Here is a 19,594-nt window from a genome sequence, read left to right as displayed (position 1 = left end):
TGCGTACGGCCCAGTACATCACTGGGGCCAAGCTTCCTGCCATCCAGGACCTATATACTAGGCGGTGTCAGAGGAAGGCCCCAAAAATTGTCAGAGTCCAGTCACCCAAGTCATAGACTGTTCTCTCTGCTACTGCACGTTACCGGAGTGCCAAGTGTAGGACCAAAAGGTTCCTTAACAGCTTATACCCCCAAGCCATAAGAATGCTAAACAATTAATCAAATTGTCCCCCCCCCCCCCATTTGTTTTTACACTGCTGCTACTCGCTGTTTATTATCTATGCATAGTCACTTTACCCCTACCTACATGTACAAATTACCTCGACGAACCTGTACCCCCCCCCCCCCCCACACACACATTGACTTGGTACTGGTACCCACTATATAGCCTCGTTATTGTAATTTTATTGTGTTACTTTTTATTATTTTTTACTTTAGTTTATTTGGTAAATGTTTTCTTAACTCTTCTTGAGCTGCATTGTTGGTTAGGGGCTTGTAAGTAAGCATTTCACGGTAAGGTCTACACCTGTTGTATTTGGTGCATGTGACAAATAAAGTTTGATTTGATTTTTTAGCCTTGAGACAATTGAGACGTGGATTATGTATATGTGCCATTCAAAGGGTGAATGGGCAAGACAAAATATTTAAGTGCCTTTGAACGGGGTATGGTAGTAGACACACCGGTTTGAGTGTGTCAAGAACTGCAACACCGCTGGGTTTTTCACGCTCAACAGTTTCCTGTGTGTATCAAGAATGATCCACCACCCAAAGGACATCCAGCCAAATTCACACAACTCTGTCAACATGGGCCAGCATCCCTGTGGAACGCTTTCGACACCCTGCAGAGTCCACACCCTGACGAATTGAGGCTGTTCTGAGGGCAAAGGGGGGGGGGGGGGGGTTCTTGATGTTTGTTATTCTCAGTGTATATTATATGATGTACTGCTCCTTATGTATCAGGAGTCTAGTGGGTTAACTATATGGGTCAAATCAATCCTGGAAGGTTTCCTAGAGAGACTCAGGACCAACGCCGACACAAACACACAGCAGGGGGAACTAGAAAAGAAAGACAATTAAACGTGTAGAGGAGAGTAAACAGAGGGCAGAGATAGAGGAGACACAAACATACAGTAATTGAACTCAGAGAGCAGCATTTACCAAGGGACATAACTCTCCTATTCTCCTTTTAATAAACAGCAAGTCTCTGCAGGCTACAGTGGGGCTGCCTTTCTAGTTTAATATCAGGTCGCTAAAGCTGCTTGACAGATCCCAGGAGAGGAAGGAGGGAGGTAGGGAGAGAGAGGAGGAAAGAGGGAGGGATAGAGGGGGGGGGGGGATTCAGAGAGAGAGAGAAAGAGATGGAGAGTCACAGGAGATTGAAAGAAGAGAGCGCAACAGAGCGGCCCATCAGAAAATTCAGTTGAAGATTAAATTAAAGTCCCAGTAAAAAAGTCTTAATCTTCTGAACATTCAGATATCATTAAGGCCTAGAGGGGGCAGCAGAGTTCAGTGCTGTCCCCAATCAATACTTGTATTACCGGAATAATTGAATATACTGGGGTTCCATATCACACCATTTATTACAATAGTGTAGAATGTCATTCCTGACAGACTGTCTCTTTTCATTAGGAGAGGATGCACATGGATGTACCCTGGAAATATACTGAAATAACTGAAAATACACGTCATCAAATCCCATATACTATTTCATTGGGTGGTAGGTCTTTGATTATTCCTCAATAGCTTACCTTTGTGTTCAAGGTGGTCTCTCTGTCCTCAGTGGCTTTGTAGACCCCTGATGGCAGTTCCATAGCCTGCAGATCAGACAGGAGGAGAACTGAAGCAATCAACCAGTTGGTTCCAGAATAATACATTCATAGCATCTCCGCAGGTACGTATCTGTGACTATTTTTAAAAAATATTTTGATTGAAACTTCCTATTTTGATAAAATGTTTTGATTGAAGACTAATACTACTTCCTTGATTAATTTTTAAATGATCCACAATTCAAGCTCAAACAAACATATGACACGTGTAAATTAAGTGTATGCACGTGACAACAAAACACTCACAACCCCTGCTCACTTACTGTAGGCTACAGCACTGTCTCTTTGGCGTTATTGTACTAAAAAGCATTCAAATGTAAATGCTAAATGTTCTGATTGATTCACCCCCAACATCTGCCCGGATACCATATCTCCATGGAGACCATGAGAACACCTTTCCACTCTGTTTGTTTGTCCAATGAGTTTGTTTTCCTGTTTATGCCTGAATGACAGAGGCTATACACGCACCATTACCAGAGTGCTAGAAGAAATGGTGCAACACCACAAAACATAGAACGAAAGGGTTCCATGCAAGCACCATTATTTCACCAGTGTAGCCGACACAATGTGGCAGTGGAACAGAAGCATGCTCTCTCTGCTGCTGAGGTAAGAATCACAGTGGAGAAATAACAACGCTTCGGGAACAAAGATTGTAAATGGCAGGGAAAGGATGATGGTGTGAGAATGGTGTGTGTGTGTGTGTGGTGGTGGGAATGTGAGCAGGTAAGCGTGTGTGTGTGTGTGTGTGTGTGTGTGTGTGTGTGTGTGTGTCAGTGGAGGCTCCGCAGAAGAGGAAGGGGAGGACCATCCTACTCAGTGAATACAAATACAGTTAAAAAAATGTAATTAAAAAAAATCATTTTTAGATAGAACTATACTAAAAATATACACATCACCGAATACCTGATTAAAACACACTGTTTTACAAAGGTCTACAGTAGCTTCAATAGAACGCTCTTCGGTAGCACTATGGTGTAGCCGGAGGACAGCTAGTTTCCGTCCTCCTCGTGCTCCTCACCTCCTTACCTCCTTCCATTAACCTACAAGGTAATTAAGACAACTTCCAGAGGACGTCCTCCAACCAATCAAAGCTTTTGCAGTATGAACTTACATGTGGTCCATCCAATCAAAGGATCAGAGAATTAACCTAGTACTAAGCATGTGTGATTTAGAATGTGGTTCAGACTCATAGACATCACCCCGTCCTCAATCCCTCTTTCTCCTCTCCTTTGACCCCCCCCCCCCCCCCCCCCCCAAACCTATACAATCATCTGAGAGTCATGCTTGAGTAGCACACAGCCAGATGACTGCTTTCAAATAAACCAGACCTGATTGAGTACATCAAGCCATTTTAAAATCCTTCTCAATCTGACTGGTGGCCGCTGCAGGGTATGAGAAGAGGGTTCAGGAGTGTGTGTTTGTGTGTGTGGTGAGGGTGTGCAGAAATATGACTGTGCCTCGTTGCAACGCCTGGAGTCCATGTCTATAAGGCCTGGGCATTATTCAAAATCCCCTTTTCTCTAATCTCTGATAGGATTTACAATCTGTCAAGATTCTCCATGTGGAAAACACCAGCCTAGCATCCATGTCCCCTTTAAAGAAACACGAGTAGATTTTCCTCATGGAGTCACAGATAGGATCTACAGCTCAACATTAAATTCACTGTGCAGGAAACACACATATGCAGGCAGGTATGCACTCACACACACAGACACAAACACACAGTGCTTGGCTCTGTGACAAGGCTCCCTCCCTCTCCAGCCCCCCAGGGGTACACTCACCCATACACCACAGCATGAAGACCAACCTGGAGAGAACACTCACCCATACACCACAGCATGAAGACCAACCTGGAGAGAACACCCACCCATACACCACAGCATGAAGACCCACCTGGAGAGTACTACACCCCGTCACACTCCTCCATCACCCACCTGGAGAGTACTACAACCCGTCACACTCCTCCATCACCCACCTGGAGAGTACTACAACCCGTCACACTTCCCCATCACCCACCTGGAGAGTACTACACCCTGTCACACTCCTCCATCACCCACCTGGAGAGTACTACAACCCGTCACACTTCCCCATCACCCACCTGGAGAGTACTACAACCCATCACACTCCTCCATCACCCAACTAGAGAGTACGATCACCAGTCACACTTCCCCATCACCCACCTGGAGAGTACGACCCCCGTCACACTCCTCCATCACCCACCTGGAGAGTACGACCCCCATCACACTCCTCCATCACCCACCTGGAGAGTACGACCCCCATCACACTCCTCCATCACCCACCTGGAGAGTACGACCCCCCGTCACACTCCTCCATCACCCACCTGGAGAGTACGACCCCCGTCACACTCCTCCATCACCCACCTGGAGAGTACGACCCCCATCACACTCCTCCATCACCCACCTAGAGAGTACGACCCCCGTCACACTCCTCCATCACCCACCTGGAGAGTACGACCCCCCGTCACACTCCTCCATCACCCACCTGGAGAGTACTACAACCCGTCACACTTCCCCATCCCTCAGTGACCTGAGGGTGTCAGCGTAGTTTAGTATTTCGCAAACCAACCGGTCCTTAGGACCCCCTGCCGTACCACATACTGCATTGATCTGTTTGCGTAATTATTTCCACGTTTGATATGACAAGGAGTTGATAGCACAAACAGGGACAGGGCTACATTGATCTATTCCATTTCCAAAACCAGCACGCCTGATTAAATTAGTTGTGATTAGTGGGGAAAAACCCTGCCTCAGTGACACAAGCAGGGGAGAACAGACTGCCCGCTTGCATTGAGGATTTCAAGTGAAAGGCAGACCGCAGTATTGCAGGCATTGTATTGTAGGCAGCACTGAGCTAGCCTGCAACGTCACTTCCTAGAGTAGCTCAAACTGTGCTGGCAATGTTTCCAAAAACTCCATGTAGCAAGACTCCTTCATGTTGCAAGATGGCAACACAATGAAATGACACTTCCTGATCATCAAATGCGCAACTGAGCATTCTCATAGGAAACAATGGGGTGATGTCATCGATGGCTTTTTCAAAGTTTATGGCACAAACCCTAGGTAAAAAAAGTCAAATATACAATGTTCACCATCCTACATGTTTCTGCAAACTGTACTTTCACACACCCATATATGCATGATTAAACACACATATACACACATAACATTACTACAGACACACACACACACACCGTCTCCCTCCCCATCGTCCCCCTAAAGGCGGAGTCTGATTGGTTTAATTACTCACAGTGATCAGCCTGATGAGAAACCATCACAACGGGGAGAACGAAAAACACCTCTCTTTCTCTCTCTGTGTTTACAGTAACTGTGTCTACAGTATCTCTTTCCTTCCTTTCTAGATTTCTGCTTCTCTTTCTCACAACAGTCTCTCTCTCTAGCTCCAGTGCTTTGTGATAACTGGTGTGCCCGCACGATGTAAAAGCATCACTCTGTCTCAGCCTCCCTCCTCTGTGACCATACAGACTGGCATTGTTCTATCCCCCTGAAGGAGTACCCCTCGCCCCAAAAGTGACCCTGTACGACCTCCGTTATCACCCCAAATTCCCCCCCATTCTTTTCTTCTCCTAAACAGAGATCACCAACCGCTGATCGACAAACTTCTATCCTGCGCCAAATCTCTTCCTGTGAACACATCCATCCCTCTATCCCTGTTTCCGATCTAATTGACTTTACAGACATCTTTTAATGAACAGAGGACCTGATTTGCATACGTCTGGGTTAATTTGCATACAGCCAGGGGAGATTTGCATATGGCAGTAGCGCCCCTCCCCTTACATGTCTAAATACTTGACACAGAGCCAGGAGCAGCGAGGAATCTGACGTCAGAGGCTAGAGGGAGAGAGGGAGAAAGGAGACGCAGGGAAGGAGGGAGAAAGATGGGGAGGAGGGGGGAAGAAAGGATGGAGGTAAGGTGGCTGAACAACAGCTAAACAATAGGGAGGTGAAGAAGCAGATGGTAGAGGAGGAGCTGGAGACAAATGGGTGACAAACACCATGAGATGGGGGCATACACACACAAACATGTACACACACACACAAACACGGCGAGTATACAACTGGCACATAATACCTGCACAGATTTCGCCATCAAACACTAATTAACAGCGATAACAGGATAAAGAGATACATGCTAAATATTCGTACTCATCCTACAAACAGTCACTCATTGGAGACACATAGGCTCTGTGCAGATGAGCTGGGCGGGATCGGTAAATGAGACGCAGTAACGAGACACAGTAACCTAACAAAACGCGGTAACGAGATACAGTAACCTAACAAAACGCGGTAACGAGATGCAGTAACCTAACAAAACGCGGTAACGAGATGCAGTAACCTAACAAAACGCGGTAACGAGATGCAGTAACCTAACAAAACGCGGTAACGAGATGCAGTAACCTAACAAAACGCGGTAACGAGATGCAGTAACCTAACAAAACGCGGTAACGAGATGCAGTAACCTAACAAAACGCGGTAACGAGATGCAGTAACCTAACGAGATGCAGTAGACTAACAAGATTCAGTAACGAGATGCAGTAACCTAATGAGATGCAGTAATGAGACCCACAGACTAACGAGATGCAGTAACGAGATGCATGTATGGTAACGACGTTTGACTCCGTTCCATTGATTCCATTCCAGCCATTACATTGAGCCCGTCCTCATATAGCTCCTCCCACCAGCCTCCTCTTACATTTAGTGTAACTACATATCAACCACTGATGCTACAGCAAATGGGCTCTATATAGGGAAGTGCACTAGGGAATAGTGTTGATTTATCAAATGGTTTGTTTCATCTTGATAGACACATTCTGATCAGTCACAGGAGCCAGTCTGACCAATGACATTGAGAAATGGCACCCTATTCCCTATGAAGTGCACTACTTTTGACAACCAGTGCCCACTAAGAGGTGCCAGTCCGACCAATGACATTGGGAAATGGCACCCTGTTCATTATCTGCACTACTTTTGTCTCTGCCCACTGTAATTCAGTTAATTTTAAGAATGTGAAATGTCAGAATAATAGTAGAGAGAGTGATTTATTTCAGCTTTTATTTCTCTCATCACCTTCCCAGTGGGTCAGAAGTTTACATACACTCAATTAGTATTTGGTAGCATTGCCTTTAAAATTGTTTCACTTGGGTCAAATGTTTCAGGTAGCCTTCCACAAGCTTCCCACAATAAGTTGGGTGAATTTTGGCCCATTCCTCCTGACAGAGCTGGTGTAACTCATTCAGGTTTGTAGGCCTCCTTGCTCGCACACGCTTTTTCAGTTCTCGCTTTTTCTATAGGATTGAGGTCAGGGCTTTATGATGGCCACCCAAATACCTTGACTTGGTTGTCCTTAAGCCATTTTGCCACAACTTTGGAAGTATGCTTGGGGTCATTGTCCATTAGAAAGACTCATTTGCGACCAAGCTTTAACTTCCTGACTGATGTTTTGAGATGTTGGTTTCAATATATTCACATAATTTTCCTGCCTCATGAAGCCATCTATTTTGTGAAGTGCACCAGTACCTCCTGCAGCAAAGCACCCCACAACATGATGCTGCCACCCCCGTGCTTCACGGTTGGGATGGTGTTCTTCGGCTGGCAAGCCTCCATCTTTTTCCTCCAAACACAACGATGGCCATTATGGCAAAACAGTTCTATTGTTGTTTCATCAGACCAGAGGACATTTCTCCAAAAAGTACGATCCTTGTCCCCATGTGCAGTTGCAAACCGTAGTCTGGCTTTTTTTATGGCAGTTTTGGAGCAGTGGCTTCTTCCTTGCCGAGTGGCCTTTCAGGTTATGCCGATATAGGACTTGTTTTACTGTGGATATAGATACTTTTGTACCTGTTTCCTCCAGCATCTTCACATGGTGCTTTGTTGTTGTTCTGGGATTGATTTGCACTTTTCGCACCAAAGTACGTTCATCTCTACGCGTCTCCTTCCTGAGCAGTATGACGGCTGTGTTGTCCCATGGTGTTTATACTTGCGTACTATTGTTTGTACAGATGAACGTGGTACCTTCAGGCATTTGAAATTGCTCCCAAGGATGAACCAGACTTCTGGAGGTCTACAATTTTTTTTCTGAGGTCTTGGCTGATTTCTTTTGATTTTCCCATGATGTCCAAAAGGCACTGAGTTTGAAGGTAGGCCTTGAAATACATCCACAGGTACACCTCCAATTGACTCAAATGATGTCAATTAGCCTATCAGAAGCTTCTAAAGCCATTATATAATTTTCTGAAATTGTCCAAGCTGTTAAAATGCACAGTCAACTTAGTGTATGTACATTTCTCACCCATTGGAATTGTGATACAGTGATAAGTGAAATAATCTGTCTGTAAACAATTGTTGGAAAAATGACTTGTGTCATGCACAAAGTAGATGTCCTAACTGACTTGCCAAAACTATAGTTTGTTAACAAGAAATTTGTGGAGTGGTTGAAAAAAGAGTTTTAATGACTCCAACCTAAGTGTATGTAATCTTCCGACTTCAACTGTACACAGCTGGCATGGTCTGGAACTAACATGCAGCACTGACACATTGTCATACTGCTCTAACTAACCCATTATGCTGACTGCACCTATTCGATACACACAGATATTCACACACCAACCCTACTCACACTCTTCCCACGTGAAACACATTCTGACCAGTAACTATTTTCACCAGTAACCAAGACTTACAGTTGTGCTGTTTAGGTTGCAAAATAGTTGGTTAGAGATTTTCGATGTACTGATTTCATGGCACATGGTTTATGAATTGACACACAAAATGACACTGGATTCAAAACGTAGAGTTTTTTAAATTTGAATGATTATACAAAATTCTTGCAACCATTAGATGGTTATATAAAATAAATGTCCCTTTTTCAGGACATTGTCTTTCAAAGATAATTCGTAAAAATCAAAATAACTTCACAGATCTTCATTGTAAAGGATTTAAACATTGTTTCCCATGCTTGTTCAATGAACCATAAACAAATAATGAACATGGACCTGTGGAACGGTCGTTAAGACACTAACAGCTTACAGACGGAAGGCAAATAAGGTCGCAGTTAGCCCGAGTTACACCAGGAACGCACAATCCCTCCATCAGTGCTCTGACTGTCCGCAATAGGCTGAGAGAGGCTGGACTGAGGGCTTGTAGGCTTGTTGTAAGGCAGGTCCTCACCAGACATCACTGGCAACCACGTTGACTATGGGCACAAACCCACTGTTGCTGGACCAGAGAGGACTGGCAAAAAGTGCTCTTCTCTGACTAGTCGTGGTTTTGTATCACCAGGGGTGATGGTCGGATTCGCATTTATCGTCGAAGGAATGAGCATTACACCGAGGCCTGTACTCTGGAGCGGGATCGATTTGGAGGTGGAGGGTCCGTCATGGTGTGGGCCGGTGTGTCACAGCATCATCGGACTGAGCTTGTTGTCATTGCAGGCAATCTCAATGCTGTTCATTACAGGGAAGACATCCTCCTCCCTCATGTGGTACCCTTCCTGCAGGCTCACCCTGACATGACCCTCCAGCATGACAATGCCACCAGCCATACTGCTCATTCTGTGTGTGATTTCCTGCAAGACAGGAATGTCAGTGTTCTGCCATGGCCAGCGAAGAGCCCGGATCGCAATCCCATTGAGCACGTTTGGGACCTGTTGGATCGGAGGGTGTAGGCTAGGGCCATTCCCACCCAGAAATGTCCGGGAACTTGCAGGTGCCTTGGTAGAAGAGTGGGGTAACTGCAGGAGATGCACTGCAGTACTTAATGCAGCTGGTGTCCACACCAGATACTGACTGTTACTTTTGATTTTGACCCCCCCTTTGTTCAGGGACACATTATTCAATTTCTGTTAGTCACATGTCTGTGGAACTTGTTCAGTTTATGTCTCAGTTGTTGAATCTTGTTGTATTCATACAAATATTTACACATGTTAAGTTTGCTGAAAATAAATGCAGTTGACAGTGAGAGGACATTTCTTTTTTTGCTGAGTTTATATGAGGGATACAACCATCCCAGCTCTGCAGATTTTGCTGTGAAGAGACAGAATCAGTAGCTCACTTGTTTTGGTACTGTCCATATGTAGATTGTTTTTGGTCGCAGGTTCAGGAATGGCTGAAAAATCACAACATTTACCTCGAGCCAACTCTGCAAATAGCATTGCTGGGTGATCTGAAAAGTCATAGTCAATCCACCAATAATACTCTGAGAAAGGGTGTTTTTCTTTCATTTACAATCTGTAGAAACTATGAGAATAGAAAGGTTCAGAACTTTTGTGAAACATCACAGCACAGTTGAAATATATATGGCAGCTAGAAATCCAAACTGGATGTTCTTCTGAGACAGATGGGAGGGGTTGATGGGAGCTGAAGGCTGGGTCTAAAAACAAACAGTAGATAACTAATGTCAAATATACTGTGTCCGTAAAACTAATATAATATGTATAAGCTGGAATTAGAAGCCTAAGTATTGTTGTCCATTAGTTTACTCCAATTAGGTGAGGGGTGGTAGGGTTAGGGGAAAATAATATACATGGGGGATTGGAAATGATGCAGATAATTACATTGATAGAAGCCACAATCTATCTGTAATATTAAAGCTGATCTACCCCCTAAAAAAAAGACAGAGTTCCTGTTTACTCTAGAAGTCTCTGAGGGACGGCTCATTCATTAGATATTACAGACACACAGCTTCATTAGTTAGTACACACACAGCTTCACTAGAGAACACACAGACACACAGCTTCATTAGTTAGTACACACACAGCTTCACTAGAGAACATAGACACAGGTTCACGAGAACACACAGACACACAGCTTCATTAGTTAGTAAACACACACAGCTTCACTAGAGCACACAAACACACAGCTTCATTAGACAGCACAGACACACAGCTTCATTAGTTAGTAAACAAACACAGATTCATTAGAGAACACACAGACACACAGCTTCATTAGTTAGTAAACACACGCACATCTTCATTAGAGAATACAGACACACAGCTTCATTAGTTAGTAAACACATACACAGCTTCACTAGAGCACACAGACACACAGCTTCATTAGTTAGTAAACACACGCACAGCTTCATTAGAGAATACAGACACACAGCTTCATTAGTTAGTAAACACACACAGATTCACTAGAGCACACAAACACACAGCTTCATTAGTTAGTAAACACACGCACAGCTTCATTAGAGAATACAGACACACAGCTTCATTAGTTAGTAAACACACGCACATCTTCATTAGAGAATACAGACACACAGCTTCATTAGTTAGTAAACACACACACAGCTTCATTAGACAGCACAGACACACAGCTTCATTAGTTAGTAAACACACACAGATTCATTAGAGAACACACAGACACACAGCTTCATTAGTTAGTAAACACACGCACATCTTCATTAGAGAATACAGACACACAGCTTCATTAGTTAGTAAACACACACACAGCTTCACTAGAGCACACAGACACACAGCTTCATTAGTTAGTAAACACACGCACAGCTTCATTAGAGAATACAGACACACAGCTTCATTAGTTAGTAAGCACACACAGATTCACTAGAGCACACAAACACACAGCTTCATTAGTTAGTAAACACACGCACAGCTTCATTAGAGAATACAGACACACAGCTTCATTAGTTAGTAAACACACGCACATCTTCATTAGAGAATACAGACACACAGCTTCATTAGTTAGTAAACACACACACAGCTTCACTAGAGCACACAGACACACAGCTTCATTAGTTAGTAAACACACGCACAGCTTCATTAGAGAATACAGACACACAGCTTCATTCGTTAGTAAACACACACAGATTCACTAGAGCACACAAACACACAGCTTCATTAGTTAGTAAACACACGCACAGCTTCATTAGAGAATACAGACACACAGCTTCATTAGTTAGTAAACACACGCACATCTTCATTAGAGAATACAGACACACAGCTTCATTAGTTAGTAAACACACACACAGCTTCATTAGACAGCACAGACACACAGCTTCATTAGTTAGTAAACACACGCACATCTTCATTAGAGAATACAGACACACAGCTTCATTAGTTAGTAAACACACACACAGCTTCACTAGAGCACACAGACACACAGCTTCATTAGTTAGTAAACACACGCACAGCTTCATTAGAGAATACAGACACACAGCTTCATTAGTTAGTAAGCACACACAGATTCACTAGAGCACACAAACACACAGCTTCATTAGTTAGTAAACACACGCACAGCTTCATTAGAGAATACAGACACACAGCTTCATTAGTTAGTAAACACACGCACATCTTCATTAGAGAATACAGACACACAGCTTCATTAGTTAGTAAACACACACACAGCTTCACTAGAGCACACAGACACACAGCTTCATTAGTTAGTAAACACACGCACAGCTTCATTAGAGAATACAGACACACAGCTTCATTAGTTAGTAAACACACACAGATTCACTAGAGCACACAAACACACAGCTTCATTAGTTAGTAAACACACGCACAGCTTCATTAGAGAATACAGACACACAGCTTCATTAGTTAGTAAACACACATACAGCTTCACTAGAGCACACAGACACACAGCTTCATTAATTAGTAAACACACACAGCTTCATTAGAGAACACACAGACACACAGCTTCATTAGTTAGTAAACACACACAGATTCATTAGAGAACACACAAACACACAGCTTCATTAGTTAGTAAACACACACAGATTCATTAGAGAACACACAAACACACAGCTTCATTAGTTAGTAAACACACACAAATTCATTAGAGAACACACAAACACACAGCTTCATTAGTTAGTAAACACACACAGATTCATTAGAGAACACACAAACACACAGCTTCATTAGTTAGTAAACACACACAGATTCATTAGAGAACACACAGACACACAGCTTCATTAGTTAGTAAACACACACAGCTTCACTAGAGAACACACAGACACACAGCTTCATTAGTTAGTAAACACACACAGATTCATTAGAGAACACACAGACACACAGCTTCATTAGTTAGTAAACACACACAGATTCATTAGAGAACACACAAACACACAGCTTCATTAGTTAGTAAACACACGCACATCTTCATTAGTTAGTAAACACACACAGATTCATTAGAGAACACAAACACACAGCTTCATTAGTTAGTAAACACACACAGATTCATTAGAGAACACAAACACACAGCTTCATTAGTTAGTAAACACACACAGATTCATTAGAGAACACAAACACACAGCTTCATTAGTAAACACACACAGATTCATTAGAGAACACACAAATACACAGCTTCATTAGTTAGTACACACACAGCTTCACTAGAGCACACAAACACACAGCTTCATTAGACAGCACAGACACACTTGCTTCATTAGTAAGCCCACAGAAACACAGCTTAATTAGTTAGTACACACACACAGCTTCATTGGATAGCACAGACACAGCTTCATTAGATAGTATACAGACACACTTGCTACATTAATGAAGGTCATTTCTCATTAAACCTGGGCTGCACAACGCTGGACGTCTGCCAAGAAGACCAGTGAAGGATGAGGCAGGGAAGGAGGAGGGAAGGTTGTTGAAGGATTGCAGCTGCTCTACCCCTCTCCCTTTCACTTTATTTCTTGCTCTCTTTGCTCGTTTGCTGTTTAGGGAGAGTTTTCAGACAGGGGTGTGTGAGTACAATACTGTATGTGGGGGTCTGGATCTTAACCTAGTGTCGGTTGGGGGTGGCCGGGCGAGGTTTGCGATTGTCGCGGGCAACGGGTACTGGCATGTTGCATCTGTCTGCTAATGCCAAGGGGAGGCGCCATTTTGAATACGAAATCTCCCTTTTGAAGACTGGGGGAGAGGGGGAATTGCACTCACTCTCTCGTGCACACACACAATCAAATATACATATAGTGATGGAAACATGTGTTTTTTGGAGTCTCGGAAGTAGGAGATATTTACCTTGTAAACCTGGAGGAAAATAAATGTTTAGGCCTATGGGTTAACATGATTTACATCCTATATATGTTCAACTAACACCACTGTGAAACACAACCCCAGTGTAGCAGCACGGTTCACCAGCTCTCATTAGAAAGTGGGATAAATTGTGGGTGAGTTGCTGAGGGATTAGTACCTGTTACCTCTGTCCCTCTGCAGCCACTAACGCTAACACGCTAGACATTCCTTTTCTGTCAATTCCATTAGCATCTCCTCTTAGCCTCACAGACCCCATGTCTGCAGCTCCTCTACAGATCGATCCGGGGGCTGGCTTGTCAATAACGCTGTGCCACTCAGTAACTGTGGGCCCTTCATTGGCTCCTTCATTTCACTGTGGGTAACATGCACTCTCAGGACTTCTGGTAATTAGTGTAAATGCATTTCAGCCGTGCAACACGAGGCAGCGATATCGATTACTACTTGCTAATCAGGAACAGGCTAATGACTTGGCAATTAAAAGGCTCCTATGTGTGAATTAAATCTGCAGCTAGATGGTATTAGATCAGTAATGCAGTCAATAGTTCTATACGAATTTTCATTTAAACAACTTACCAGTTTCATCAAGTTCAAAAATCTAACTTTTTCTAACATATTTTTATGCTCTTAAACATATACAAATCTTATAAAGTATGCTAAACATATAAAGGTCTAATTTAACGACGTAACAGTTGGAAAAGAAGGAGAAATTGACAAGGAAATGACTATATACAACTTTCATCTTTATTTCTTGAAAATAACACGATATCAAAAGGTAAATTCTGTTATTATTAATACCAGTACAAAAATGTATCTGACAATGAATATACAGGACAGAGCATGACGACGATGATGTTTGGAAGTTGAGGATTATAGTTTGAAACTGAAACACATAAAACCTTTAAACACCACATATTACTGTTACTGGTTGATATCCAAGAAACGGAAGAAGAGAACAAGAGAAAAGAAAGTGGGAGAAAGAGAGAGAACTAAGAGTATAAGGAGGACTTTAGTTTCAGGGTGCATAGTCTGATATAAAGAGACTTGATGACAATGAAATGTCTTCTGCTGTGGTGATTGGCACCAGCTAGCACATCAGTAATAGGACCAAGAGTTGTCCAGAGCATTTGGCCTGACCAGGAAAAACTCAGGTCCCTGGTTATAGGCTATGGAGAATTATCCTGGTCAGGTCACATGGTCTGGAAAAACTCAGGGCCTTAATTGTGACTGTTGTCCTTCCAGTTTAAAAGCATGTGCTAGAGGACAGTCTCCAATAAATAAGAAGGCAATAGTGTTGTCCAAGGCACAGAGACATGGCACATAGCTAGGACCAGGAGTTTTTCCTTAACACTTGACTTGGGCAGTAGAAACTGTGTTCTCGGCTCAGGACAACTACCATGTGTGGATGAGTGGGTAGGTGGTACACTTTTTATCATTCTAATGTGCATAAATATATTTATTTTAAATCACTCTTTAAACATCTGTATATAAAAAAACACCCCAAAATGACATCTCTTATTTGGAATTAAAAAGGCACTGAGGGCATTTTGAAATCTATTTTCTGACAGTAATACCTGTACGACCTGTACGACGACGCAGCCATGTAAAAATAACAATTACCACAATAGGATGACGGATATGTATCGCTGTAATGTCATCAGCCCAAGGCTTAAAGCACTGGCTCCTCAATGATAACAGAAACAACAGGAGAGTGTTCCCCTCACTCTGCATCATACACGTGTAGGATCAGGAGTTTCCTGACCATGTGACTTTACCAGGAAAAACTCATGGTCCTAGTTACAGCCTATAAATACGAATCAGAGAAGACCCTAGTTACAGCCTATAAATACAACTCAGAGAAGACCCTATTTACAGCCTATAAATACGACTCAGAGAAGACCCTAGTTATAGTTTATAACTACGACTCAGAGAAGACCCTAGTTACAGTCTATAACGACGACTCAGAGAAGACCCTAGTTAGTCTATAATGACGACTCAGAGAAGACCCTAGTTAGTTTATAACTACGACTCAGAGAAGACCCTAGTTACAGTCTATAACGACGACTCAGAGAAGACCCTAGTTAGTTTATAACTACGACTCAGAGAAGACCCTAGTTAGTTTATAACTACGACTCAGAGAAGACCCTAGTTAGTTTATAACTACGACTCAGAGAAGACCGTAGTTACAGTCTATAACGACGACTCTGAGAACGTCCTAGTTACAGGCTTTTACAAGGGATCAAGGTTTTTTCTGGTCAGTTCAAGTTATGGGGAAAAACTTCTGGCCCTACAGACGTGTCGACGATGTCCACTAGACTCAAAACCTCCAGTCCACCCCCGACATTATGTAACCCTGACCATTCCAACAGCATTATCAACTTCCATCACAATTAAACACTCCCCATTCACCATCTTCAACTGACCCCTCTCGGACATCATCAAACAGAACTCTGACAAATTAATCAACTGCCATAGAATGAATAGATTTGATTTATATGTGTCATACTTCTAAATACTTAGCTGAGTATCTGTCCTGTGCCTCTGCTGCTGTCGCCATGGATCCTGTACCACAGTTCTGGGGCCGAGTGTAGAAAGCGTCTCAGAGTAGGAGTGCTGATCTAGGCTCAGGTCTCTCTGTCCATGTCATCTTTTATCTAAAAGGCTAAACTGATCCCAAATCAGCACTCCTACTCAGAATACAGTCCCTCAAGGCTAAACTACTCCCTCTCAAAGGGAACAGAAATGAACGTTGTAGAACCTTCAGATAGCAGGTCAAATTAACAATGAACGAAGAATGTATTACAGGGGCTATATAAAAATGGATGAGAAATCAATATTTTACCCGAACAAAAGTTTGAGGGCACTTCTGTCACTGCTTGTATGTAATGGGCCTGATATCACAGTGATATTTTGTTAACCAACCTGACAGACGAGGGACCTAAAGAACGACAGAATAACTGAAAACACACAGATTAAGGTTGCAGTACATTAATAGTGTTTACTTAGCCTGGTTAAACCTGAATGAATGCAAGTGATAGCTAGCTAGCATCCCCCCCCCCCCCCCCCCCCCCCTTCATGTAGACGTTAGTCAGAGAGACCAGGTTATCATTGAGGGGCAATGCATTGGCATCAACAGTCCATTCTATGCGTCTGTATTTGGCCACTTGGGGGCGCTAAGACTACGCTCCTCAGTCCCCCCAGTGTGTGTTTACTCCCTTCTGTAGAAGGGTTTGGCATTGAGAGTGAGTGGAGGGGAGAGAGGGATGGAAGGATAACGGGATGGAAGTGAGGGCTCATGGGACACGGTGGGCAGGGCTCTACATCTCATGGGAGGTCATGTGGTGTTGGGGGAGGCCGTTGGCATGGGCGACGGCAGTGTTGTTTTCGTTGAGGCGGCGGACGCGGTACACCTCATAGTGGATGCTGCTGGTGATGTCCTTGATGTTCTCCATGTGGGTCCTGACAGGGGAGAGATGGGGCGAGTTAGACATCAGCTGAGGTCAATATAAGGGGATGTAATGATAAATGACACACAGACTGATTTACAGACATAAACATACACAGACTGACAAAGACACATTGTTCAGAAACACATTATCATACAACTAACACGCACACACGTAGATATTTACCTAATCAGTAGATCCCGCAAATAGGCAAACTCACAATGAGCAATGTTCTCAACTGCAGAGAGGAGAGACAAGACACATGGTAAGCGCCTCACGAGGTCAAATCAGACACCAACACACACTGATGCAGTTCTCCACTACCCCACTACATAGAACTAGTGAGAACAGTGGAGAGAGAGAGAGATAACTAGTGAAAACAGTGGAGAGAGAGAGAACTAGTGAAAACAGTGGAGAGAGAGAGAGAACTCGTGAAAACAGTGGAGAGAGAGAGAGAGAGAACTAGTGAAAACAGTGGAGAGAGAGAGAGAGAGAACTAGTGAAAACAGTGGAGAGAGAGAGAACTAGTGAAAACAGTGGAGAGAGAGAGAACTAGTGAAAACAGTGGAGAGAGAGAACTAGTTAATGCTGACGGCTGAACAAATTCTGTGTCTAACAAGACAGTCAGACGCCGCCGGCCACTGGATGATGTGTGTCTGAATGATAGATAATATCACAATAGGCCAACATCACTGCAGACACGCTAGGCTTCCTTTGTAGGAAATGAAGGGTTCCTTTAGTGAGGTTTTAATAGAAGTAGAGAAGTAGACACCTGTCTCAGTCTGATGGTGATGTAATTAAATGCATGGTTGAAATTAGATCATCTGAAGTTTGTGATGGTGACATTTTAAAATGGTTTGCTGGTCGTGATGCTGGACATCACATCTACTACTGAGAGAGACAAGAGAACATCTATGGTTCTAGCAGTACCTGTACATATGCCAATAAAAGCCCCCAGACAACACCCCCACTGAGCTTTAGGATTAGGGATGTATCTAGTTGTTGACCCCTGGCTCAGACCGATGCTAACTAGGTAACCAGGGGTGTGTGAGTGGAGCACAGTGGAACCCCTCAGACAACACGCCACCAATCCAATGAGTGGCACTTTCAGTGGGGACGGATAGATCTCTACTGCAGCCTCCCCTCCACCCCTCTGTCACTATGAGACCAGAGGTCTGTACACACTGCAGCCTCCCCTCCACCCCTCTGTCACTATGAGACCAGAGGTCTGTACACACTGCAGCCTCCCCTCCACCCCTCTGTCACTATGAGACCAGAGGTCTGTACACACTGCAGCCTCCCCTCCACCCCTCTGTCACTATGAGACCAGAGGTCTGTACACACTGCAGCCTCCCCTCCACCCCTCTGTCACTATGAGACCAGAGGTCTGTACACACTGCAGCCTCCCCTCCACCCCTCTGTCACTATGAGACCAGAGGTCTGTACACACTGCAGCCTCCCCTCCACCCCTCTGTCACTATGAGACCAGAGGCCTGTACACACTGCAGCCTCGACTCCACCGATCTGTCACTATGAGACCAGAGGCCTGTACACACTGCAGCCTCCCCTCCACCCCTCTGTCACTATGAGACCGGAGGTCTGTACACACTGCAGCCTCCCCTCCACCCCTCTGTCACTATGAGACCGGAGGTCTGTACACACTGCAGCCTCCCCTCCACCCCTCTGTCACTATGAGACCAGAGGCCTGTACACACTGCAGCCTCCCCTCCACCCCTCTGTCACTATGAGACCAGAGGCCTGTACACACTGCAGCCTCGACTCCACCGATCTGTCACTATGAGACCAGAGGCCTGTACACTCTGCAGCCTCCCCTCCACCCCTCTGTCACTATGAGACCAGAGGCCTGTACACACTGCAGCCTCCCCTCCACCCCTCTGTCACTATGAGACCAGAGGCCTGTACACACTGCAGCCTCCCCTCCACCCCTCTGTCACTATGAGACCAGAGGCCTGTACACACTGCAGCCTCCCCTCCACCCCTCTGTCACTATGAGACCAGAGGCCTGTACACACTGCAGCCTCCCCTCCACCCCTCTGTCACTATGAGACCAGAGGCCTGTACACACTGCAGCCTCCCCTCCACCCCTCTGTCACTATGAGACCGGAGGTCTGTACACACTGCAGCCTCCCCTCCACCCCTCTGTCACTATGAGACCAGAGGCCTGTACACACTGCAGTCTCCCCTCCACCCCTCTGTCACTATGAGACCAGAGGCCTGTACACACTGCAGCCTCCCCTCCACCCCTCTGTCACTATGAGACCAGAGGCCTGTA

General features: G+C 44.3%; 2 protein-coding genes across 9 annotated transcripts in view; one reads left to right on the top strand and one right to left on the bottom strand.

Moving 5' to 3' along the window:
* The first annotated feature begins 3,663 nt into the window (after nucleotides 1–3,663).
* LOC129832797 (uncharacterized) lies at nucleotides 3,664–4,371 on the top strand. The gene is made up of 2 exons (XM_055896798.1): nucleotides 3,664–4,012; nucleotides 4,094–4,371. Exons 1-2 carry the CDS (start codon nucleotides 3,664–3,666, stop codon nucleotides 4,369–4,371), a joined length of 627 nt encoding a protein of 208 aa, XP_055752773.1.
* A 10,206-nt stretch (nucleotides 4,372–14,577) lies between these two features.
* Nucleotides 14,578–19,594, bottom strand: part of LOC129833807 (septin-9-like) — a 148,901-nt gene continuing 143,884 nt past the window's right edge. For all 8 annotated transcript variants that reach the window (XM_055898613.1, XM_055898614.1, XM_055898617.1 and 5 more), the window contains 2 exons: nucleotides 17,488–17,539; nucleotides 14,578–17,314 (listed from right to left, as the gene is read on the bottom strand). In XM_055898613.1, the coding sequence (XP_055754588.1) occupies nucleotides 17,173–17,314; nucleotides 17,488–17,539 (194 nt within the window). In that variant the 3' untranslated portion in view covers nucleotides 14,578–17,172. The remainder of the gene's footprint in view (nucleotides 17,315–17,487; nucleotides 17,540–19,594) is intronic.

Source organism: Salvelinus fontinalis, chromosome 34 (genome assembly GCF_029448725.1).
Source record: "Salvelinus fontinalis isolate EN_2023a chromosome 34, ASM2944872v1, whole genome shotgun sequence".
Taxonomy (NCBI): domain Eukaryota; kingdom Metazoa; phylum Chordata; class Actinopteri; order Salmoniformes; family Salmonidae; genus Salvelinus; species Salvelinus fontinalis.
The sequence above is the reverse complement of the archived record's forward strand: the minus strand, read 5'-3'. Positions and strand labels throughout refer to the sequence as shown.